This window comes from Haliaeetus albicilla, chromosome 16 (genome assembly GCF_947461875.1).
Source record: "Haliaeetus albicilla chromosome 16, bHalAlb1.1, whole genome shotgun sequence".
Classification (NCBI taxonomy): Eukaryota; Metazoa; Chordata; class Aves; order Accipitriformes; family Accipitridae; genus Haliaeetus; species Haliaeetus albicilla.
The window spans coordinates 33,245,607-33,268,862 of NC_091498.1; the positions used below are offsets into that span (position 1 = coordinate 33,245,607).

At 48.8% G+C, this 23,256-nt stretch overlaps 2 protein-coding genes across 3 annotated transcripts; one reads left to right on the forward strand and one right to left on the reverse strand.

Annotated features, from left to right (window-relative positions):
• Positions 1 to 267: 267 nt before the first annotated feature.
• On the reverse strand, positions 268 to 15,008 carry RIC8A (RIC8 guanine nucleotide exchange factor A). 2 transcript variants are annotated; one of them, XM_069804436.1, is made up of 11 exons: positions 14,860 to 15,008; positions 13,064 to 13,258; positions 9,909 to 9,956; positions 7,124 to 7,738; positions 6,399 to 6,493; positions 5,375 to 5,525; positions 4,605 to 4,700; positions 4,170 to 4,314; positions 3,556 to 3,700; positions 2,404 to 2,523; positions 268 to 1,560 (listed from the first exon to the last, which is right to left on the reverse strand). In XM_069804436.1, the coding sequence occupies exons 2-11, from the start codon at positions 13,145 to 13,147 to the stop codon at positions 1,440 to 1,442; spliced, it is 1,620 nt and encodes a 539-aa protein (XP_069660537.1). In that variant the 5' UTR covers positions 13,148 to 13,258; positions 14,860 to 15,008; the 3' UTR covers positions 268 to 1,439. The 2 variants fall into 2 exon arrangements, with proteins under 2 accessions (XP_069660537.1, XP_069660536.1); XM_069804435.1 differs by lacking the exon at positions 14,860 to 15,008 and adding an exon at positions 14,593 to 14,750.
• A 2-nt stretch (positions 15,009 to 15,010) lies between these two features.
• Positions 15,011 to 20,680, forward strand: BET1L (Bet1 golgi vesicular membrane trafficking protein like). The gene is made up of 4 exons (XM_069804444.1): positions 15,011 to 15,175; positions 15,783 to 15,874; positions 16,664 to 16,720; positions 18,409 to 20,680. Exons 1-4 carry the CDS (start codon positions 15,157 to 15,159, stop codon positions 18,574 to 18,576), a joined length of 336 nt encoding a protein of 111 aa, XP_069660545.1. The 5' UTR covers positions 15,011 to 15,156; the 3' UTR covers positions 18,577 to 20,680.
• The last annotated feature ends 2,576 nt before the right edge of the window (positions 20,681 to 23,256 follow it).

The window sequence follows — 23,256 nt, forward strand, 5'->3', positions numbered from 1 at the left end:
GCCTGAGAGGTCAAGCTAAGATTGTTTTGCAATCCTCATGCTTCAACGCTTACTTTAAACCTTGGGATGATCCTTTTGGTTATACTTGGTGGTTGTGGCACAGGGAAAGGTTCTGGCTTAGCCAGAGCTTAATGCTACAATTTTACCTCCCAAATAAAACTGTAAAGTTCAGGGTGATCAGAGTAGAACCATGTGCTAGTCAGAAAAAGCCAAAGATGGGTCTGAGCCAGTAAAGAAATATCACATTCAATGAATCACTGCCATGCACCCATTAATCAGGTTTTCTTTATTCTAGCATCACTTTTGCATTCCTACTTGTGATAGTAAGTTTTGGAACTCTGGTACATGAGGCAAACTGGAAGATTTTCTTTAAAACAAATTTCTTTAAAAAGAAAAAAAACAAACAAACAAAAAAAAGACAAATCTAAGCCACAGCAAAGGACAGGACCAACACCAGCCCCTGGGTGCAAACAGCAGTGGACCTGTGGGAAAGCCAAAGCAGATGAGGACACAGCAGACAAAGCACAGATTTCAGCCTTTCATTTGGAAAGTGTGAGATGGGGAAAGGCTAATGCAAAAACTAAACCCCATGGTAACAGGAACATTGCACAGTGCCAGAGACTGACTATCAGAGTGTTCCTGGCAGTCACCTGCACGTTTCTCCCCTGTGGCCGATGGGAATGCTGGAAGCTTCACACAAAGGCTTTACTTGCCTCCCCACAGTGCGCACACTGCTACTCCCCTCTGCACTCACGTACACACTCGTAAGTCCACACACTCCTGTTTTTACACAGACACCATCATGCTCACAGCCGCGCACACACAGCGCACACATCTACAGCTACCTGCTGATGAAATGGATGCACTATGCTGAGACACCCTGCAGACACCGATCCCCAAGAACTACCATGAATAACCGCTCACATGCCTCTCCTGCAGTCCCATCTTCCCACCTGCGTTCCCGGGGAGTGGCTCCCCCTGCATAGGGCCAGCCACACGTAGCCACGCACAGCGACACACGTGCTGACAAGTGGCCACGCAAACATTGGCACATACGCAAGATGTTCTGCAGATTGCTGAACCCTGATGGTGTGACAAAGATTTCCCCACTCCCCCTTTCTTCCCAAGCATCATGTATTTAAAAAAAATCCTACTGGAAAGTCCTGGAAGCAATTTGGAGTATGAAATCCTCAAGGGTGCTGACAGAAGAGACCAAGGTGGAGCCAGACCATGAAGACCCTCGGGAAGGTGAGGTGGTTATGGAGCTGGGAAGGAGGCAGGAGGTGTTCCTTGCTGTGGACTGTGAGGGGTCCAGGCTGGATCCAGATCCCACAGGGAGAGTCCTGGCCCAGTACTAGCCTCTAGGTGCAGCACCAGTTCTGGAGGGAGAGCGGATGGAGGGTCCCCAGCTCTCAGAGGTTGGGGGTGAGAGGTCTGGATCAGTCCAGTCCCAGGTCTGAGTCGGACGACGACCTCTCGTCAGCCATGTCGCGGATGGCATTCTCCATGGGGGCCAGGTTGCCACTTGGTGTGATGCCCATGGGCTGGATGACTTGCTCTCTGCAGCCAGGGAGGAGAGGCAGGAAGGTAACAAATTTGCAGCAGACAACACAGGAACAGATAAGTACTACAGCAGAAATGCAGGGCTTGTGGAAACTGCCTGTAGGCAGCCCAGAACAACCCCAGGCCACCACTAAGAATCCCTTTTTAGAAGTGGGGGACAGTTCTAGCCAAAAAACCTCCAGCATGGTGAGGCAATGGCTGGAAGCACAATCCACAAGTGTTGCTATTCTCAGGTTCCCCGGAATAGGCTCAATTTTAGGGTCCTGTTCCGTGTGGTACAGGATTGCCAGAGGAAAACTAGCACTGGCATCAGCGTTCCTCTCCCTCCAACACACAACGGAAATACATGGATTAAATGCACTGCCCTTTTCCCTCCCACCCTTGGGAGTGGTCTGAACTCAGCTGGCACTCTGGGTTCCTCTGTGGCACCTATTAATGATGGATGAAAGATGACTGGAGAAAGCACTCCTGCAGGGAAAGGGACTGGTGGCACCGGCTGCCATCTGTCCCCAAAATGCTGCTTCCTACTGAGCAGCTGTTTTCACTAAGCACCTGGCCAAACCTGGTGAGGCAGCGGGTGCTTGGAAACACAGTAGAGGCACATAGAGGAATTTCACAATATAGCATCATGCCAGAGAGGTGTGTGGGACTTGCAGTGCCTTCCCCACATAATGGGGCCCAGCTTAAGGAAATAGTTCCCCATGTACTCCCCTACTCTCTCTTATATCCCTTCAGTTAGTGGTGGCCTTGGGAATACATTCAAAGAAAGGCCTCTGATAAATGTAAATCACAGACACGCAGGTGCTAATGCAGACGTGAATACACACAATTTTCTCGTACCTAGATAATTTGTCAAACATGTTGACTAACTTCATGGCTTCATATTCCTTCTGCTCTTCAGTCATCCCTTCCATAGGGTTGGGTAGTTTCTCCTCAACACGTCCCGTCACAGGGTTAATGCTGCAAGAAGAACAGTGAGGCCAAGGCAAATAAGGGACAAAGCAGAGGAGTGAAAACAGGGCTGTTTAAAAACCTTCTTTGTCTCTACTGAGCAGAGGAACACAACAGCAAGGCTGGTTGTCATTGCTGCTCGTCTCATTAGCCCCAAGTGCTATCGCAGTGCAACATAGTGCTTCTGACATCCTTCTGTATGTCCTATGCCCAGTTGTCCTGTTACAAATCCCTCACATTTCTCTGGTGTGAGCAACATCCCCATCCTGCCAATTCCACAGTGCAGTTTTAAACCAGGTGCACAAGGGCAGATGACACTTATTCCCTCTCCTTAAGTCAGGAGGCAAAAAGGTAATGGAAAAAAAAAAACCAAAACCCAACCTGTAGACCACATTGAACAGGATGCTAGGAAGTATGGGACCTACAGCTGAGCACAGTCCTTGAGCTCTCTCTGCACATCCCTCACCCTCAAGTTACCACCATCCACTAGCAGGGAAAGAAAAAGAAACCACCCAAAACCCCACAAAAAACCAGCTCATTCCAGCAGCACAGGACTCTGGAGATGGAGAGGAGTAATTGGCACTTCCAACCCTGCTACAGGAAGGGACTACCCTTATCCCAGCGCAGAGTAAAAGCCTGCCACTGTACTGAGATGTGCGGATGCCAAGAAAGGGTATAAGATATGGATTAGAAAGAGATATACTGCCACATGCACACCATGAACAGGTCTGGTGCAGAATGGGCTGCAGCTGAAGGAACCCACTTTACTCTAGAGCCTGTGCCCAGCTGTAGGGACCCAATATATGCACTGGTGACCACCCATGCCATGAGCAGCTTGGCCATGGAGGCCAAGGAACAGGTAGAGAGGGTGGAACAGGACAAAGGTAAGGGTGAAACTGCTAAGTAATGCAGAATGAAATATGCATGTGAAAGAGCAGGACAAGGGAGATGGCAGGGAGGCAGATGAAGAAAGGGACAGAGCAGGAGTGGGAAGAAGGTGTAGGAAGAGGGGTGCTATAGAGGGGGAGCAGACTTCTTTACTTGGGCTTTGCCTCTTTATACTCCTCAGTGTCTGTGTCTTCATCTTCTGAGTACTCTCCCTCTTCCCGACCACCAGCCATGAGGCCTCGTGCTGCCAGGAGCCCAGCTGCATTCCCGTAGCCCGTGTACTTCACAAACCGTGACACTGCAGGAAGAAGGGGAGAGAGACCATTCTGTGCTTCCCCTTCTGCCTCTCCAGCCCCATCTGCTCTTGTGTGCCCCAATAGCAAGATCGGTACAAGGCCATGGAGACCCAGAAATGCCAATGCTTCTTTGAACTCTGACAGGGAGCAGTGCTCCCACACTATGCACCAGGAACAGCAGGGACAACACCCACAGGGTGGGGGTCCAAATGCAGGCCAGGTTGTCTCCAGGGTGTTAGGGTGTCCTCCAGCAGAGCTTTTCACTCACCACTGGCAGGAGAGACAGCAACTCCTTCCCACAGAGCACTTGGACACTCTCCACTTTTCCCTACCCAGTGTATCTGGCCCCAGGGAAGACAGAAGTTCCGGTTGGCTGCAGAGGGTCACCCATCCCACGCTCTCTGGCTTGCCCAGAGGCCAAGCTCCATGACTCCCTGTCACCAAATACCACAACAAGTCCCTGCAACTCACCGCTCTCCTTGCAGAGCACGAAGAGGAACTCTGCTGCGCAGTGCTTCACATCAGTGTCGATGTGGGTCATCAAACGCACCAGCTTGTTCCGCAACGAGTTCCCCACCTCTGGCCGATTCCTCACGTCCCGGAGTGGAGGCAGCACCTACAAGGCCACAGTGAGGAGTGATCAGTGGAGCTGGAACAGCAATGGCAGGTCAGACAGGGGAAAACATATGTGCATTTTACAAATCAGCTAAAACTAATAAATCCATAGAACGTGGGAGATGTGGAAAAAATACTGTGGGTACCAAGGGCCTCAACCACTCATATATCAGAACCTAGCAGATAGATAGAGGAGGTCTCTGTCTGGAGGACAGCAATAACCAGGTGGTTTGCTATTCTCCTCTCTGCTCAGTGCAGCACCATTCAACCTTTGGCTGAACTACAGCGTACCTTCGCCTTCAGGAACTTCCTTGTCTGGCGGTGGACTCGGGCACTCTCAGTCAGCAGGTTCAGCACAGGGGTCAAACTCTCCTTCAGCTTGTGTCCCTGCAAAAGTGTCCACAAAACAAACAACACGTTAGTCACACCAAGCTCAACCTGCTTGGCTTGTGGTGAAGTACAGACTGTCGGGAAAACAGATGGATGCTGAAGCTTTCCAGCCTCTGGTACAGGAATTTCAGTGTTTCATCACTGCTCAAACTGCATGGTTTTCCAAGCCCTGTTCTGTGGCACAGCAGTGCTAGAAATACTTGTTTAGGGCATCCAGAGTAGAGAAGTGCAGTGGTAAAATTTGGAGGCCCTTTGGAATAACTCCAGAGACTGAAAGACACAGCCAGCTTGAAAATAATGCAAATTCAGGCTTCCAGAAGCTGCCCACTGGATCACTACTGAGTTGAGTGAAACAGAGAACTGACATTTCAATCGCCCAGCTAATCATCTACTGTTGAAACAATCTCACTACCTTGAGTCCATAAAGCAACAATGCAGTCATCTTCCCAGTTGACAGATGCTGGTTTAGTCCTACCAACCATAAGCTTTGCCTCTGCTAAAAACTGCCCCTTCTATAAAGGGTTATCTCCAAATTAACCATGCCTTGCTGGTGCTCCTGTGGTGTTGGCACTGGGCTTTTCAAGGCTGAATGTAGGCTGAAGGAAAGGTGCCCTGCAGTGAACTTGTGAAAATGAGCAGTGACGAACTCACACAGCAGCCTCGCAACTCACCCTGTCAAGGCGTCGCTCTAGAAAATCCAGCAGGATGCTGACTGCATCCATGTTGACACCCATGTACTCAAGCGAGCCTGGCCGGACTTTCGGGGTCAGGAGGACATCCAGACATTTCAGGGGCAGGTTGCCCAAAAGGTTAACCGTATGACTAAACGTATAAAAGAGAAGAGAAGTGAACACATAGTCATGGATCTTTGTTCACAGTTCTGCAGCTATGCAGAAGTGAAGGTTCGTTACTAACTTCCAGGAGTGCGAGGACCCTGACATCCAAGTTGTCTTTAGACTGCAACCCAAGCTCCTCACACCACTAAAAGGGAGTCAATTAAACTGCTTTTTGGGTAGTTGAACTATTTACTGGGAGTCCAAAGAGATTTCATTGACAACTGAGAAACCATGGATCTTGATACAGAGGTCAAGTAGGACCAATCTGGGTGGCCAAAGGCCTTTCTCCAGGGTCTCCTGCTGCATCACTCCTCACCTTGATGATCAATGCATTCCTTACGTTTCCTTTGACTATAGTTTTCTTGGGGACAGGATGGTGTCACCTGCTCACAGCTGACACCCCTGCACCAATAATGCTGAGCAATGTGACACAGGCAATTTCTCAGCATGGCTCAAGAGACAGACAGTTAATTAAGGCCATCTCATGGACTCTTTAATTAGAGTACCAAACATCTGTTCTGGCAAGTTGCCCACTGAAGTGGGTGGCACTGCTGAGAAGGCCTGAGGCAGGATATCAAATATGGCCCTCGGGGTCAGGCAGGCTTGGAGAAAACACTTCCTCCTGCAGGCTGGGAGGCTGGGGCATTAGCACATATAATTTAACTGCAGGAAGGGCAAGGCTATTTCTGAGTTCTAGCAGCATGAGGAACCTGCAGACCAAACCAAAGATGCCTGCTTGTCAGCAGCAACCTTAGCAATCACCAAACAAGCAGAGGATGTTAATGCCAAGGTCAGGCAGGATCTGCCTTGGGGAGACCTGTTTCTAGTGAAGATCATGACCTAGTTATCTAACAAAGACCTGTGGAACTCCTCTGTCCGGTCCTCTCCATCAGCAGAGATCATGAGGCAGTGGCGCAGGAGGGCACCCAAGTGCCGGTACAAAGCAGCATCTTCCTGGCCCCAAAACAGAAAATTAAAATCTTGATCAGGAAAGGGGATCCTCCACATCCCAGAGTCTGCTGCCCCTGCAGCCCACAGTCCCATCCCTCCCTCCAGCAGCATGACAACAGGGTCTTTAAGTGGAAGTAACTTTCTGATTCTCCTTTTGAGGTCAACACAGTCTTCCTGCTGCCCAGTACCTTTCCCCTCACTCTACAACACTGAGTCAAGGGCTGGAAGAGGCCCCAAAACAGGCCCATGGATTAGCCAGAGATGTTCTTCATCATACCTTCCTTTGACCTTGTCCAGAAGGTGAAAGACTACCAGGCCACACTCAGAAGCAAGTTATCTAGGGGCCACGCTCTGCCACTTGCACAACGGATCATGTCATTAAGAAGGAAAAAAACCAACTTTTAAATTGTAATGCTCTAAAAGTCTTAAGGGTTAGTAATGCAGTGGATAGAGGCAGTGCTCTAGGGAGGAAGATCCAGACACACGAGTCTCTTGCTACCCTTACACGCACCCACAGGCTGCATGAGTGCCAGTACGTAATATGAGGAAATGCAAGCAGAGGAGAAAAACAGTAGTCAAACCACAGCCCAGAGACCTGCAAATGCAGTGGAGTGGGACACCCAGAGGGCTTACCTCATCCACCTCCCTCTTGCTGGAATCAAAGGTGATATTGAAGAGCACTTTCAGGATCTCCATGGCTCGCTCTGTCTCCTGCCGAGGCAAAGGTGGGAGAATTCCCTCCTCGGTGGCAACTTCGTAGGGGTCCATCCACTTTACACCAAGGGTCAGCTCCAGGGTATCTGTCATCAGGCTGATGCCCCTGAGCTCTTGGGCTAGCTGCTGCCGGATGTCCACCCTCAGCGCCGTCAGCAGGAACAGGAGACGCAGGTCAAAGAACTTGACCTCATGTGGAAGGCTCCTCTCGTTGTACAGTTTGATGCGCTTGGCCAGGCCCACCACCAACCGGGCTTCAGCTGTCAGCTCCTGTGCCCTAGGGCTGCTGAAGACAATGTTGCAGAGACATTTGAGGGATTCCAGGATTACATCCAAGTCTGGGACCTCCCGGATGAGCTCCTCTGAGTAATCAATGCCAGCATGCCTGGAGAGGGTCTTCAAGCCTTCCTTGGTGGTGAAAGGGTCAAGGCAGTATTTGTCCCGGGACAGGATGCGGATGCTTTCCAAACATGTGACCTGGCAGGACGGCTGCAGCTCTCTTTCCAGGAACTTGATCAGCAGCTGGGCCATTTTCTGTTCAGTTGGAAACAAGTAATGCCTCATGCACTGACACTTCACAGTGCTCCCCCCCAACCCTGTAATGCTCTGCCCTGGAAAATGGAAGCGTCATCTAGACATGGGCCTGCTAACGGCTCTGGTTCAGGTGTGCGCTCAGCAGCACTCGGGAAGCGTATGGCTCCAGCATCTGATCCTGACTCAGTTCGAGCAAGGACACCCAGCAAGAAACAAAGAACGGCTGGGAGAGCAGATCAGATGTAAAGGGAGAATATGAACAGGCAACTGCTACTACTGCATATTTTAGCTTCATCCAGTTAGGACAGTTCAGGCTAACACAGTTTACTTGACAGCTGCATTAAGCAAAGAGGGCAGGACAAAAACATCCCTTACAGCTTCACTGCAGAGCAGCAACCAACTCAACAGCAGTTCTCTATTCCTGCCCAGAGCCTTAAGATTAGAGAGGCATCTGCTTTGGGTGCTCCAGAAACAGACTGAAAAGGTTGAGAGATGTGTCAGAAAATCACCAAGGGAAGGTAAAAGGACCTAAACGAGGTGAAAAGAGCATGTGACGCCCTAGGAAAAGGAGGTGAAAAGACCTCAGGAGATTCAAATAAGTAGTACCTCCCTAAACCTCAGTGCTGTCTGGAGACCTACTAGCCCAGATCCTCAGTAGGTACAGACTGGCAGAGCTCCACTAACACCAATTCACAAGAGCTGTAAATCTAACCCTTGTGGATAACAGCATTGTATGTGACAGCAAGCAACAGAAGAGTACAAGAGCAAAAGTAATGCTTCACACAACCAAGCACAGCTTGGTTTGAACCTTGTGCAGCAGCACTTCACATTACACCAGTAATCCACTGCATAGACATTCACACCTTGGTGAGGTAAGATCTCACTAGATTTCTCTAACATGACACCATATCAAAGCACATGTCTTTCCATGTGTATTACAAGAGCAAAGGAATCCAAGACTACAAGGTTTGCTATCACCCAGTGTAATTGGCTTAACACAGCCTAATCAGTTTACTTCATAATAATAAAAGGACTGAGGGAAGGAATTAAGAAAGAATGAATTTTAGTCCTTAACAGGAAGCTGAACAAACTTTAACTCAGGAAGTATGCCCCACAGTCACGCCCTTAAGAAGTGAGAAAGTACAGTCATTCCTCTTCTTCCATACAAGGAGACAGAGGCACAGGAATTAAAGATACAGTCATAAGTAACCAAAGCCTCTGACTCAAGTTAAAGAGATTCAGAGACTGTGCCCAGGGCTAAACCTTCCGAAGAACTGAGCACCAGGAACTAGGTGGTGATGCTCAATTAATATTTCATGACTACACCCCAAAAGTGGAGCACCCCAAGGCTGTGCCTGAATTCACAGCCTGTGTGACTGTCCCAGCTCAAACAGCAAGTCAGTGCAAGGCAAAGAGCTCAGATCTTGTGAGATCCCATCCTACACATCAGGCTGTACCTGGAAAAATCTCATGCTAGCATTAGCTGGCAATGGCACAGACAAAAGAGGTCCCGTTCTCCACCCTGGCTGCCTGGTCCACACTTGCTGTGCTAACCCAGGCATTAGCACAATGAACTGGACCACAAAACCAATCCAGCTGGAAAATAATCCAGGAAAAAAAAAAGTTAATTCTTTAGGCAGATCAGCCCACCAGCCACGTGCAGCCATGCAAAGGTCTGCCCTGGCATGAAAGAGCTGCAAGAGTAGAAATGAACAGGCAGGAGCGTTTCTTTCCATAGAGTGCCAGATTACGCCAGCTTAAGTATCTGTTAATATACAGCCTCAGTCAAATCCTGCAGCTGACTCACAGCAAACACACTTACCCTCTAAAGGTTTGCATGTTGCTATGATCTTTGCCTAGCAGACTCATGCCACAAAACACAAAGTATCACACTTTTTATACACCCATCGCTGAGACTATATGCATCACAGAACCCAAAGGGTTTGCTAGTGCTGGAAGGATGCTGAGCTTTATCCTAAAACACCAACTACTGATGGAAAAACTGGAACCAGATGCTCTGAGCACACCATTCCCTAACCACGTTAATGAAAAAAACCACTCATTTCTTTCCCTGTAGGAGCTGCCACCAACAAGCCCTGCTGGACACGAGTACAGAGCAGCAGCAGATTTATGCACCCAACTAGAGGAAGAAAGCAAAGAATGTGCCTACCTTCCTCTCTTCCCGCTCCTCATCGTCAAAGGTGAAGCACTGAGATTTCTGGGGGGGCAAAACAAAATCAATCAAAATAAGTAATAGGTTAAAAATCCACAAAATTGTTTCACCAGCCAGAGGAGGGTCATTCAGCTGGAAAGCAGCAGGTCTAAAAACATACTGCAAAAGCAAGCACATCTTCTCAAGAAGAGTCCCCACCAGCACAGAGGCACAGAATCAGCATGGCAAGGGTGCCACAGCACTTACAGAGGTCTATAGTATTCGTAGGGTTTGTAAGAAGCAGCACAAGCTCCTGAGGAACATGACAAAAGGAAAAATTCACTGCCACTGAGGTTTTTTTGCTTCAGTCCTGCCTTTTCTTTCCAACACTGTTCCTACCTAGGCAATTCCAACTCTGTGCTTCACAAGTAGGGGGAATGAATCTGGTTTGAAAAGCACAGAGATGGACCATGCCATGAGGTCTGAAGTGCTTTCCTTGACCGAGGTCCCCGCTATTCTGCAGGCCCCTCTTTCTCTTTCACCCTTGAAAAACATCTGTGATGAGTACTACCCATTGCCCTCTTCCACTGGCTCTACAGTGGAGGCTGAATGCCATAGGCCAAAGCTCTGCCCATCTGACGGATGGATTTATTTTTAAATACTGCAGCAGTAAAGTGGGTACTCATCACAATCCAAATATCCCGTAATAGCCAGTAATTCCTCTGCTCAGAGACACCACCAAGCTGTGCCAACCCATTTCTCCCCTTGATATTTATTGTTCCTTTTCCTGACCTAAAGAAAGTACCTTCTTCTTGTTACTTCTGAACAGATCATTGTGGTTATTCAGGTCATGTTCTTTAAACACACGAGACCTGATCTCTACACCTCCATCATGTCCCTTAATCAACAGTCCTGGTCTTTGCTCATGGGAAACATTTCTGTGTTTCTCACTATTCTGGCTGTTCTTCGATGGATAGTCTCCTTTCTGGCTACATCTGCTTCCAATGAACTAGCACAGGAGATCACAGGCACCCTGGTGAAAAGTAGCACGTTCCAGTAAATGATACAATCTTCATTTACACCAAGAGAGCACTTGGTCCAAGCTTTGAGAATGAAAATATTTAAAATTTATAAAACACTAATTATATATGTATAGAGTTAGATTTACATATAGAGATATGCAAATATAATTGTATCATAATTCTCCCATCATTTTCTCAGCACTCACTGTCACCTTTTACTGAGTTACACTGGTTACACTTATGGAGCTGCTCAATAATGGTAATTAGTCTTACCACAATCAATCATTCTGTAGCTTGGACTTACACTTCTCTTGAGTGATCACAATTCATGGATATCTCACCCATAGGTCTGAACAGCTGAGCTCATCTCCCAATGTATTTATCACCTTACGAGTTGTCCAATTGTCTAACTCTACCTGATTTCCTGCCCAGCAAAGCTCAGGACTGACTGCACTGAGCTTTTGGAGATTGCAGGTGTTCCCTGACTTGCTCACTCTGCAAATGTAGTCTCCTGTGCTGTTCACTGCCTTTTTTACATGCTGCCAACTTCTGTCTGCTTAAAGCAAAAGATACAGTTTGCAAATTAACTGTGTCATAGTCACCAAGATCCCAGGGATGGCTTTGGTCTTTCCAGCCTAGAACAAGCCGTGACGGACAAAGCAATGCTGACCCGCCACTTGAGAAACCTCAGGTGTGGAGGCAGGACAGCTGTACTCCTGCAGTACTGTGCCAGGGGCTGCCCTCTTGTGCTTTAGCACTGTGAGCTGATCCACGCACGGGCTGTTGCGCCACATTATGAGGAACTGGCAGTTCAGTCCTGGAACCAATGTGCTGTCCAGACAACCATGCCACTTGTTCTTTTCCCATCACATCCTCTTTGCGGGCTCCTGTAATCTCATTTGTGTATAATTTTGCCATACCTGTGGCTTTGCTTTAGCTGTGGTTTATTCCTGGCAATCAAAAATTGGCTGCGTATGCAACAATGCATTAAAATACATCCCCAGAAAAAGGATACAGTACCATCAATTTTTACAGTAAAAATGAAGCAAGGAAGTTGCTTAGTTTATTTGCAGTTTCATAATCCTCTTTGATTGCTCCATTTCTTCTAGATGGGCTAGCAAAACCACTGACACTCTTACAAGTTTCCTGATACATCGATAAAGCATCCAGATGGAGGAATTCGACAGAAAATATTGTAGTTTGATGCCTCAAGCTGGTTACACATCAAACTCTGTTTGCACTCCTAATTTCTCCAGCATTACACTTGCTGTAGGTGATGTTAATCCCATGGACTGTCTTTAATAGGGACAGGCTTCTTCTTAGCTAGTATCTCCCCCGTTTCAAAACTGACTGCTGGAAGTAGTTGCACACTCATGCAAAATATTCACAGGTTTTCCCCACTGGCTTCCCACCTACTCAGTGGTGCAGAATGAGTCACGGAGATCTGCAGGGCCAGCCCTACCCTGGTGGAAACCCTCTGAAGGAAATTTCCCTGACAACCAGAGTCTATTTCAAAAGGGAATTACCCCCACAGATAATCTATTGCCACTTTAAGGCTAGAAATGCTTCCACAGCTACTTCCCAACCTTTTTTTTTTTTTTTTTTACATTCTATATTCATTATTTACTTCTTATTGTCAGGTTTCAGATCAGGCACCCGTATCAAGTTCCAGCAGCCCATCCCTGTCCACCTCTAACGATCTTTTACTTGCAAATCACAACAACCATTTCACCTGCAGCTCCTCCCCACACCTCAGTTTTATTACCTTCAAACCTTGCCTTAACATAAAAGCTCCTCCTACTTGGTCTTCACACTGATGTTTACTTCCCTGCCAGGTTTTACCTGGGATCTGGATAATAATAATAATAATAATAATCCCTTCTACATGCTTTACTTCCAGTATACAAAGGAAGGAAGATAAAGAGAGGCTGCTTAGCTGCTTCCTAGCAAAAAAACAAGCAATAAACCATCTAAAAGTAAAAGCTGAAGCAGTCTGTAACATTTTTATGGCAGTAACACGCAAACAGATGCGCTCAGAGGAGATAGACTGGGGACAGCCGGATGGCGCAGAAATCCACAACATGGCCAACCTGCTTCCAGGCTTGTAAACAGCAGCAGCTGACGTCAGGCAGAGGTTTGATGCTCACTCACCTCCTGGTTGTAGATCTGAAGCACCTTGAGAACTGTGTCTTGCTCCCCGCTTTCCACGGTGGCTACCACAGTCCTGAGCTCCATTATCTCAACAGCTCAGCTACAGCAGGAGGTGAAACTGGGAGGAAGGGGAGTGAGGGGAATTCCAGTGCTCCTGGATAATGGTGATGCAAAAGGACCTCGATTCACAGATATCTGAGAGGGAGAGAGAAAGGGGTGGAGAAAGGAAGGAAGGAAAAAAAAACCACACAAAAAACCCCCAAGTGAGACTGCTCACGCTGTTGCATCCATAAAAGCAGAGCAGATGGATAACCCAAGTAAAACCAGCAGCCAGCTTCCTCTCTCTCCCTCTAATCCTCTTCTTCCTCTCTTTGCTTTTCAATGTTTAATATATGCCCTCCCAGTAAAGCACTCAGGGAAAACCTTCCCCCCACCCAGCCAGGGGATTAACATAGAGCAGATAACAGCAGCTCCCTGAAATAGCTCTCTGCCTCCTCCTCCCTGGCTGGCCTGATTTCTGTTACTGCACAGGAGGAAAAAAAAAAAAAAATACCCAGAAACATTCCTGTGGAGTAAAGGAATGAGGGATGGAGAGGAAAGCCAGACAGATAGGAAAGCATCCTCCTGGCTTAAAGTGGAGCTACCTTTCCAGGTGGAAAAGAAAGAGATCATTAGGATCTTGTTGTAGTCGCTGCTCTGTGCGGTCAGTGCCTGAGACAGGCTGTGCATCCGATTATGGTAGATACACTGCACATGCAGTAAAAATGCACGTACAGGGGATGGCTGGCAGCCACGGCTCAAATCATTATACCATTACAGAAGATAATGTGCCTCATGATAATAATGTAAATGAGCAGATGTGCATACAGACGTGGATGATGAGATGATTTTAGACACAGACACAAGTTTAACAGCTCAGAGCTGTGCAAGTCCAAGGTGTTGGAAAGTAACTCCTAATGGTGGAAAATCTAGCAAATTTGAGTACATACGTGAGCTCGTGCATCTGTTTATAGACTCCGTGTAGCTATGTACCACATTCTGCAATATGACTGAGCACTGGTCATACCTAACTACAAGAAACCACACTGCCCCGGGACCCCGTGCCAAGAGCCCCCGGGGTTTTGGGCAATCACACAGGAGCACCAGGTTATCCATCCCCTCCTGCCCCAACCCAGACAAAGAGGGGTCTTCGGGACCAAGGGCAAGCCCTGCATTTCAGAACCCAGAAAACTGCCAGAAAAGATGGACCAGCTCATCTGGGGCAGGCGGCACAGCATCCCCAGCGCCGAGGGGCTGGGGTACCGCACAGACTCCTCTCCATTTTTTTTTTCTTTTGGGGGGGGGGGGGGGGGAGGCAAGAGCATCTGTCATACCCCCCCGCCCCGCCTTTCCGCACCCCCCAGCTCCCTCCTCACACCGTTACCTCCTTCCCCTACTATTTTTTTTGCACCTTCCCAAACCCCCTTCAAGCCCTTTTTTTTTTTTTTTTTTTTTGGCCCCCAAAGAGCCGGGCAAAGTGCTGGCGGTACCTGCGGCACGTAATCCCTCGGAGACGGCCGAAGCGGGCCGGGGCCGCGGGGCTGGGGCCGAGCCCGGGCCCGACCCCGGCCCGCTCGGGCAGGGGCACTCCAGGCCTCCGGCCGCCGCCCTTCCAGCCCCGCCGGCCCCAGCAGCGGGGCGGGAGCCTCAGCCCGGCGGGTCGGGGCCGGCCCGCGTCGGGACAGGCAGCCAGGCCCGGCCGCCGGCGGGGGAGAAGGGCGGCCAGCGAGCCGGGGCGGGGAGGGAAGCGCCGTTACCTTCCTCTCGGCCGCCCCGGCTTCCTGCCTCATTTCCTGGCCCCGGCCCTCCCCCGACCGCGCTCCGCCGCCGTGCGCCCGGGGGGCGGCGGCGGGGACGAGGCGGGCAGCGGGACCGGGCCGGGCCCGGCCCGGCCCGATAGGCCTGAGGGGTCCCGGTACCGCCCCGGCGCCACCGCTCCCCGCCGGGGACCGCAGAGCCCTGCCGCGGGGGGGAGCGGGGATGAGGGTGGCGGACATTTTGTGGAGGCGGGGGCCGGCGCGGCTCCGCCCGGCGAGGCGGGGCCGGTGGCCGCCATGGCGGAGTGGGGCCGAGGTGAGGGGCTGGGGGAGCGGCGGCGGGTCCTCCGCCGTTGCCATTTGGGGGGCGGCTCCGCCGCCGATGCTTGGAGGGGCGTGAGGGGGAACCGGGAGCTCCCGCCGCCATTTGGGAGCCGCCGCAGGCCTGCGGCCCGGGCCGGCCCGGGGAGGGGGGGCGGCCTGCTTGCCCAGCGCCTCCGGGGGAGGCAAAGGCAGGAGAGCCCCGAAATAACAGAGGGGGCGAGGTGCCCCGGATTTGCCTGGTTTCACCCAAATCCCGTCCTGGGGTAGCGCTTGGAGGCGTCGCTGGGGCACGAAGTCCCTGTGCTGCTTCGCACTGCTGCTGGGCGGTGGTGGCGGCTTGGGGCACACTTCGGGGTTTCTAACCCGGTCCGTTTGGGGAAACTTTGGTGTGTTTTTGTCAAGAGGAGTTTGGGAGCGTTTCGTGGTGCAAACCCCAGGAGGCCGTAGGTGCGAGGAGGCAGCCGTAATGGCCTTCGTGGCAAGCCAGAGACTGGTGGGGCAAGAAGCTGGCTCTGCCTCGCCCGCCACGTTGGGTGAGCAAAAGCACCAGTACATGTATCAGGCCAGATAAAACTCATTCTCTTCTTTTTTCCCCCCAGGTCAGAGTCCAAGTGCCGTGGAGGATATGCTGGATGTAGAGAACAAGCGTATGGCAGACAGCCTAGCCAACAAGGTCACCAGGCTGAAGTCGGTGAGTTGCCGAGTTCACGCCAGGTGCTGCGGCGAAGGAAGGATGGGGCATCGGTGATCTGGGTTGTTTTTGTAGGGTCTTGCACATGCAAGGCTGTGGTCAATACAGAGGGCTTCCTATGTATTAATGGCTCTTAGTTGTTGGTGATATAATGGTTAACTTTCACTTGTGAAATGCCAGGGACGGGTTTATGAATTTCCACTTTCCTTTTGAGGTGTAGCAACATCATCTAACGGGAATGATGTGGGGTTTGTGGCACTGAGAGAAGGAGTTTTAGGCACAGAGAGAAACATAAAAGCTGCACAGAGGGGTATTGCTAAGCACACCTCCTTGGGGAAAAAAGTCATAATAAAAAGGTAGGTAAATTAGTTTTGAAAAATACACGTGTCTCTATGTAAGTGGTGTTCTTAAAGCTAGTTTGTTCCTACTAACATCAAATACTTTGATTTAGAGCTTAATAGAAATCAGTGACTCGTCTTGTAGGAGGGAAGACTCTGACTTCCTGCTGTTGTGTCCCAGCATTTAAATGCTCCTGTCTTATATATGACAGTTTCAGACAGTCAAACTTTATTTTCAGCGCTGCAGAGCTGAAGAAGTTCAGTAACCTGAATCTGAAATGAGAATCTTGCTCCTCTGCCAAACAAGCCTCTGTCTGTCTGTGTAGGAGATGGGGAAGCAGTGGCTTGCTTTTCTAATGTGCATTTCAAATTTTACCATTACTAGATGTATTAGAGGTTCTCTCTACATTAAAAGTTCATTAATCCGCGTTTCCTCCCTTATCCTCTGTAGCTGGCTCTGGATATTGACAAAGATGCTGACGAACAAAACCGTTACCTGGATGGCATGGTAAGGAACCAGTGAAATGTAAAAAGCATGACTTTTTTGTGCTGGCTCTCAGCAGTTACTTTAACTGTGAAAGTTTAATAGCAGTTCAAAGTTAGCAGACAAAGTTAGATCCCAGTGGTCAGTTTACCAAACCAAGAAATGTAACTAAACCCGTTTCCAGTGGACTTCTTGATATATAAACATCAGGTACTTAGCAGCTGCTGGTATCACTTTGTCCAAATGGGTGACACAGTTGGTATCTAGCATCAGGAAAGACTGATGTAGGACAGCACACTTCAGAAATACAGATGGAGATTACCTCTTTACTGGGATTAAAGAGCTGCCTCCTGTGGCTAATGCTGGGAGATGGGCCTGTTCCTCAGCTGCTCTTGCGATTTTTGGTGTTGCTGTATAAATCTGTAAGGGTTACTTACTGCAACACCTGAAACACAGACTACCTGTCAGGACTTTGTAGTTCACTGACATCTTTGGAAGGAGCAAAGCTGATGCTCTGGGTCCACTTAGGTTGTTCGGTGCCCTGTTCTATCATCTTTCTGACACACAACACCCGATAAAACCAAAATCGCTTTCCAGAGTAATCTGCCTCTTAAGCTTTGGTTGCTGATGGAAAATCCCCAGTGCACTGGGGAAAGGCCAGAATAGCACAGTCTTGTAGGAGAGGGGTTACCTTCTGAGGCTTTTTAGGAGAAAGGTAATCTGTTAACTGAATTGTGAGGAAGGGTGTCCAGCCCAGAGATTTGAGAAGGAGATTAGCAGCATAACACTCATGCTTGGAGAGCCTTTTCTGCATGTGTTGGATCTGGGGAACTGGTGCGTGGAAGTGAGAGAAAAGATAATTGTAGTGTTGAACCAGTTGAGTCAAAGGTGTGAGCTCAGCTTGGAAGCTTAATAATGATGTATGCTGACAGTGTTGGAGTGTCTGAAATGGATATTTGCTCAGCCCGAAAATCAGGAGAATGGAGAGTCTGAATAAAAGGTGTAATGGCAAAAGACTTTAAAGGAGGAGCCCTCAATCAGTATGAAATTGTGCTTCTGTTACAGAGAAGGTTTTGAAGCATTTCAGGAGCAACATGAACAGAAGCTCTGAGTAGTTTGTGGATAAGGAAAACAGACCAGAAGTCAAAATGAAAGTGCCTGAACTGCATTAATTTGAGAATTGTTTGCCACCCTCTGGCAGAGTTGCACGTGCATGCCGTCCCATGCTGAAGAAAAAATAGAACTAACAGCACGAAATTGCACCTTTTTCTGTGCTTGTGAGCCTGCCCCGGTGTACATGAATGGCACTAGCTTCATGTAGGGACATTTCCTTTGGATGAAGTGCTCACTTGTAGTGTTGCAGTTAACAAGCTGTTCCAAGCAGAATAAGCTGCATGAGTACAACTGAACAGTCCAGCAGCAGGTAGTTTGACCCTGTTTTAAAAAAGGGGAGGCAGTTTGTTTTATGTTTGGAGCAAACCTTCCTCTGTCTTTTCATTTCCCTGTTTTAAGCGCGGTGGGAATGGTGCTGCTCCTGAAGCCTGAGCACAGGAGGGGAAGGACCTTCTGAGAGAGACGCAATGGGTGCAGAGAGATGGGCAGCTACTGTGCAGTTCCCTGTGCAAGTGTCTTTTAGCCAGAAAGTGGGAGATTCTTCAGGGTTATCTTCGTCTGTTTATAATGCCTCCATCTTAATTTTCTTTCTCATTCAGGATTCAGATTTTATGAGTGTGACTGGCCTGCTAACCGGCAGCGTGAAGCGTTTCTCCACCATGACACGGTCCGGGAGGGATAATCGCAAGTTGCTCTGTTCTGTTTCAGCAGGACTGATTGTTGTTTTCTTCATCCTCTACTATCTTGTGTCCAAAGCAGGGACTTGAGCTTGTTGTTCTGCAAGTTGTACAGAACAAAAACACAACAATTGACAGACTCGTTCAACACCTTTCTCAGTCTGCCCTGTGGTGGAGTCTTTTGAGATGTTCCAGACAGACCTTCCAAACAACTTTTCTTTCCACCAGCTGCTTGTCATTGTTCTAGCTGGTCTCAGACATCTCTTTATAAAATGAGTATGTTTGATTCTAAATAGATTTTCATGTATAACATGATTTTGATGTTGTCAAATGCTTATGCCTTTATCTCTTGCGTTGTCATCCACATCTTGCGGCCTATTTTTACAGGCTGCTTTTGTGTTACCTCCCTTACTGATATTTGGTAATAGGCTTGTGAGAAAATGTGGCTGACAAATCCGGACACTTGTTGATACTCAAAAGTTTAATAAACCAGCTGAGCTTTGGAAGCTGTGGAGTTTAGGATGCTGATTTATGAGATTTGGAAGTATGAACGTGTGACTTACATTCCAGTGTGGCACCTCAGCTGATACCTGGTCTCAGCTTCCCCTTGACTTGGAGATCTGTTAATATCCTTGGTGTCCATGGGTTGAAATTAAATCTGTACTGCTTTGAAATGAAATTAGCAGTAGATCTGGACCCTGATACTCTCTAATTGTTGCAGTGAAGAGTTGCAGAGGAGCAAGACTTTATTGAAATGCTAGCTTGGTCTTCTTTATCATCCTTCTGGGTAAAGCTGGGATGAACCCTGCAAGAAAGGGGGGCCAAAGTCCATAAGCCACCTTGATTTACACATGTGTAGTATCTCCCAGTACCTTCCGACACACTTGCAAATGCATTCCCTTAGACTATTAAATCAGTGTGAAGAAAATCTGATAGCAAAAGGTCCAGTTAATTTCTGTTATTATGGTACCCTGGTACTAGAGCACTTTGGGAAGATGTGCAAATAAAAGCAGAGGTTGAAGTCAAGCAAGACTCCTAAACAGTGCTGTTGGGGTGGTGGTGGGAGGTCAAGGAAGGATTTGATCAAAGGGTTGATTTGTTTGTTTATTTATTCATGTAGAAGGTAACCTAAGAAACTCTCGCTTTGCCTTTCATGGTGCTTTGGGGGATCCCTGCCTGCAAGCTCCTGTGAGATTTGTGGCAAGGCACATCCCTACCAGTTTTGTTCACAAAGCAGTTGTTCCCGATGAACATGCAATGCATGCCAGATTTCCTCTCCTGAGGTGGTGCGTGCAGCTCTGGGAGTGCAGTAGCTGGGAACTCCATCTTCCCTTCACCCTCTTTGCCTGTCGTTGGGCTGATTGTTGGGCTGCTCACTCACATCACGACCCCAGCTGTATTCTTCCATAGCTGAATTATTTAAGTCTGCCTATGATGGAAGTAAGAGATCTGTAACTTTAAAAATACTGTGCCTGTTGGGAGAAAGAAAAAAAAAATCTAAAAAGAAATCTAAACCACTTTTTCTTTTCAGACAAACCTCCACTGCCTGTTGTATAAACCTTTCACTTTCCAAAGCAGCTGAGCAGAGCTACCGTGTTTCATCTTGTCTGTTTTCTGTACCAGTTGCTCATGTGTACTGGTTTTCCTTGTTGGAAGTCTTTGCTTACTTGCTTCTCTTATCTTCCTGTAACAACCACCTCTCCAGGACTAAAGCATTCCTCCTCTGATTTTACAGTCTTTCTCCTCTCCAGCAAACCTATATTCATCAACGGCTGGATGTTTCCTTTGGCCTTCCCCTTGTACCCATTAGGAATTCCTTTGTCCTTGGACTAACCTGGGTCCAGATCTGTAAATGGACTGTGTTGCCCTTTGTTCCAGCTGTATCAAACTGCTAACGAAATACTACCCTAACTGGATTAGGTGTCTTTTCTACATTTGGGGGAAAATGTGCAAGGAAAGCAAGTAGAAAGGAGGCAGCAATGACTTTCTTTGGTTCTTCTTCCTGCTTCTCTGGTAAGATGTGGCAGCTCTGAACTCTTTCTGTTTGGAAGAATGATGGGTGAATTGATGGACTTTGTTTTGATTTTCTGAAACACATAACTTCTGGTGAAAGGCCACTGGAACAGCCTGGTCCTCATAATGGTGGTGATTTGGGTTTGCTTTTACTGTTGTAAATAAAGCTCTGGTTTTCGAACTTTTTGCTCAATTTTTTTTTACTTGTGCTCTAAGTGTTAGCAAGGCTAAATACAAGATCAAATCACTCAGTTGTTCTACTTGAACTGTAGAGAACCTGCTGCCTCAAAGCCCAATTTCAACGTTATCCCAAGAAACAGCACATCTTCCATGAAGTGAAATAGGGAGATTTGAGCAGAGCTGCCCCAGCTCGGAAGGAGCAGGTCATTCATTGCTCTGCAACATCTGCCTGTGCCATTTCAGGTGACTTGTATCTCCAGTATTCTCTTTGAACAAGCAATACTTCAGAAGTTGAGCTGCAGGGAGGAACGGTCTTTAATATCTTTCTGTGTTGGTCTAGGTACCAAGTAGTCCAACTGTTAGTCCGGATTTGACTTGCCTTTGGCCTTTCTTTGCAAAGGAAACCTTTTCCTATTTTTAATGCTTTGTCTCTGAGTCTTTGAACTCCTCTAGAACTCAAAAAAATTATTTAGAAAAATCCATATTTAATTAACCTCAGGGGTTTTAAACTGAAAAATTGTAGTTAAAGGTTCTTGAACCTCAGGTGAGTTGTGCCCCCCTCCAATTCCCACCCCAGTGCAGCCGCACACTTGGAGGCAGCATTTGTAGGACCCTGTGGGCACCATACACTCTTCTGCTGCTCCAGGCACTTCTCCAGGCTCTTGCCTCGGACTCCCGCCACCTGCTTCTCCTGGCTGGTGCGGCGTTTGCCACCATCAGGTGTTGGCGCATGGCTGGAGCAAAGGCTTCAGTGCGCAAAGGAAGTGGCATAAGCATTGCCAGGCAGTGAATTCCATCAGGAGGATTTATCTGTGTATGGAGTCTTCTTTCAGGAACCGGTTATAGCACCATGTAACCATGCTCAAGCCTCTGACACTTAGAGCTGCAACATGAGGAAGTTCTTGGAAAAACTGAGTTAGGATGTGTAACCTGTAGGCATATTGCAAAAGAATCTTGCACAACAGCGAATGTGCTGAGGATGTGCAAAATCTGACAGAAGGAAGAATTCAGAATACGGGTTAATCAAAATAGCAACGCAGTCGTTGAAAGCAGCACGATAGGCTGCAGGATCAAGTACGTAACAGAATTAGCATTGGGACATACTCTCTGGAAGACAGCCTGCCACCCAGCCCTGCAACATTTCCTAGACGTCTAGTTAGTTGAGTAACTCGTTTATTTTGGTTTCAGTGCTTGGCCATAGTCCTAATGTTACAATGTTTTTTCTGAGGCATAAAATTTAGAGAGAGCAGATCTTCCTTTCACACACACCCCAGCTCAAGGTGAAAGTACACAAAATATTTGGGGGTGTTTTTATTGAAGTTGTAACAAACCAAGAACTAGAACCTGGCTGTGAACTGTTATTTTAAGCGTGGTTTTGCAGTGCCATCTAAAGGTTCATCTCCACATGGTTATGGTGAGTCATTACATGCAGAATGTGTGCTTTTCTTGAATGCTAATGCCACAATTAACACACTAGCTAAAGTGTGTAACATGCATCTGGGATCGCTGCAGCAAACATGAAAAAAATTCTTTGCTAATAATGGGACAAGATGAAATACCAAAAGTAATCGCTTTCTGAATCCATATGCTCATAATTGTTTACTGGAATTAGTAGCACTTAATTGTCTGAAGACGGGGATTGCAGGTCTCAGGGAGGCTGCAGGTGCCTGGGGCTTGATCAGTGTCACTGGGAAGGGGAAAAGTGAGAAGAAAAAAAAGTGACCGTGATGCCTTGTCCTCAGTGAAGGCCATCCAGCATGGCGAGTTGACGCGCATGCGTTTGCCGTTTGCCGTGTGTTGCTATGTGTGTGCCCGGGCACTTTTAGCTAACTCCCCTGGTGCTGGTGGCAGGCTTGTTGGATACCTCCTGTGTTAGCAGGATACTTCTGATGGTCTGCTGCTGTTACTGATGGGCATTTCTCCCCTTTTTGGACAGGAATGTGAAGGCAAGAGAAGAGGGGCTTAGGGGCGGGTAAAATACATCCCTTGAGTGTTTTTTAGAAGGCTGCTGAAAGGAAAGATCTTGTGTTTGATGCAAAATGGAGCGACACGCCCACACCATCCCGCAGGGCAAAGTGACGGCTGGAGCTGACATCCTCGGTGTCCACGTCCCCGACGTCCCTGATGTCCCCAGCACCCCCGTGGCCGGCATCGGCTGGTGGCCCATTGCCAGCCCTCAACGAGGAGGAGCAAGAGGGCGACTGGGGGAGCCGGGGGGACGGGACGTGTCCCCTGTGCTGTCCCCAGACACCCCGGCACCCGGAGAGGGACCCTGCAGGCGGGGGGAGTGGGGGGGGATCGTGCAGCGCCGCGGGGACGGCGACCCGCTCAGTGTCACCTGGAAATGAGGGAACGAGGGGCCGCAGGGCGCTCGTGGGGACACCGGGGAGGCACGGAGGTGGGCAGGGGCGGCTGGAGGGGCGGCGGGGGGACCCGGGGCCGGCGTTGCCACCGGCTGCTCCCCCCTCGGGGGCTGGTGCCGCCTTCCACCTCCCCACCCCCGCGGGGGTCCTTGTGCCCGGGGCACAGCGGGACGAAGCCCGCCGCGGCGGCCCGGGGCCCTGGGGAGCCGGCGGC

Bases quoted from the DNA above. Each gene is read 5' to 3' on its own strand.
- RIC8A (XM_069804436.1), bottom strand. From the start codon at position 13,147: ATGGAGCTCAGGACTGTGGTAGCCACCGTGGAAAGCGGGGAGCAAGAC. The intron at 5,526-6,398 runs GTCTTTGTTAGA...TTATACGTTTAG, and splicing joins CGGACAGAGGAGTTCCACAG to TCATACGGTTAACCTTTTGG. The intron at 3,701-4,169 runs GTGAGTTGCAGG...TTCTTCCTGCAG, and splicing joins CGTGCTCTGCAAGGAGAGCG to TGTCACGGTTTGTGAAGTAC.
- BET1L (XM_069804444.1), top strand. The intron at 15,875-16,663 runs GTGAGTTGCCGA...TATCCTCTGTAG, and splicing joins AGGTCACCAGGCTGAAGTCG to CTGGCTCTGGATATTGACAA. The intron at 16,721-18,408 runs GTAAGGAACCAG...TTTCTCATTCAG, and splicing joins ACCGTTACCTGGATGGCATG to GATTCAGATTTTATGAGTGT.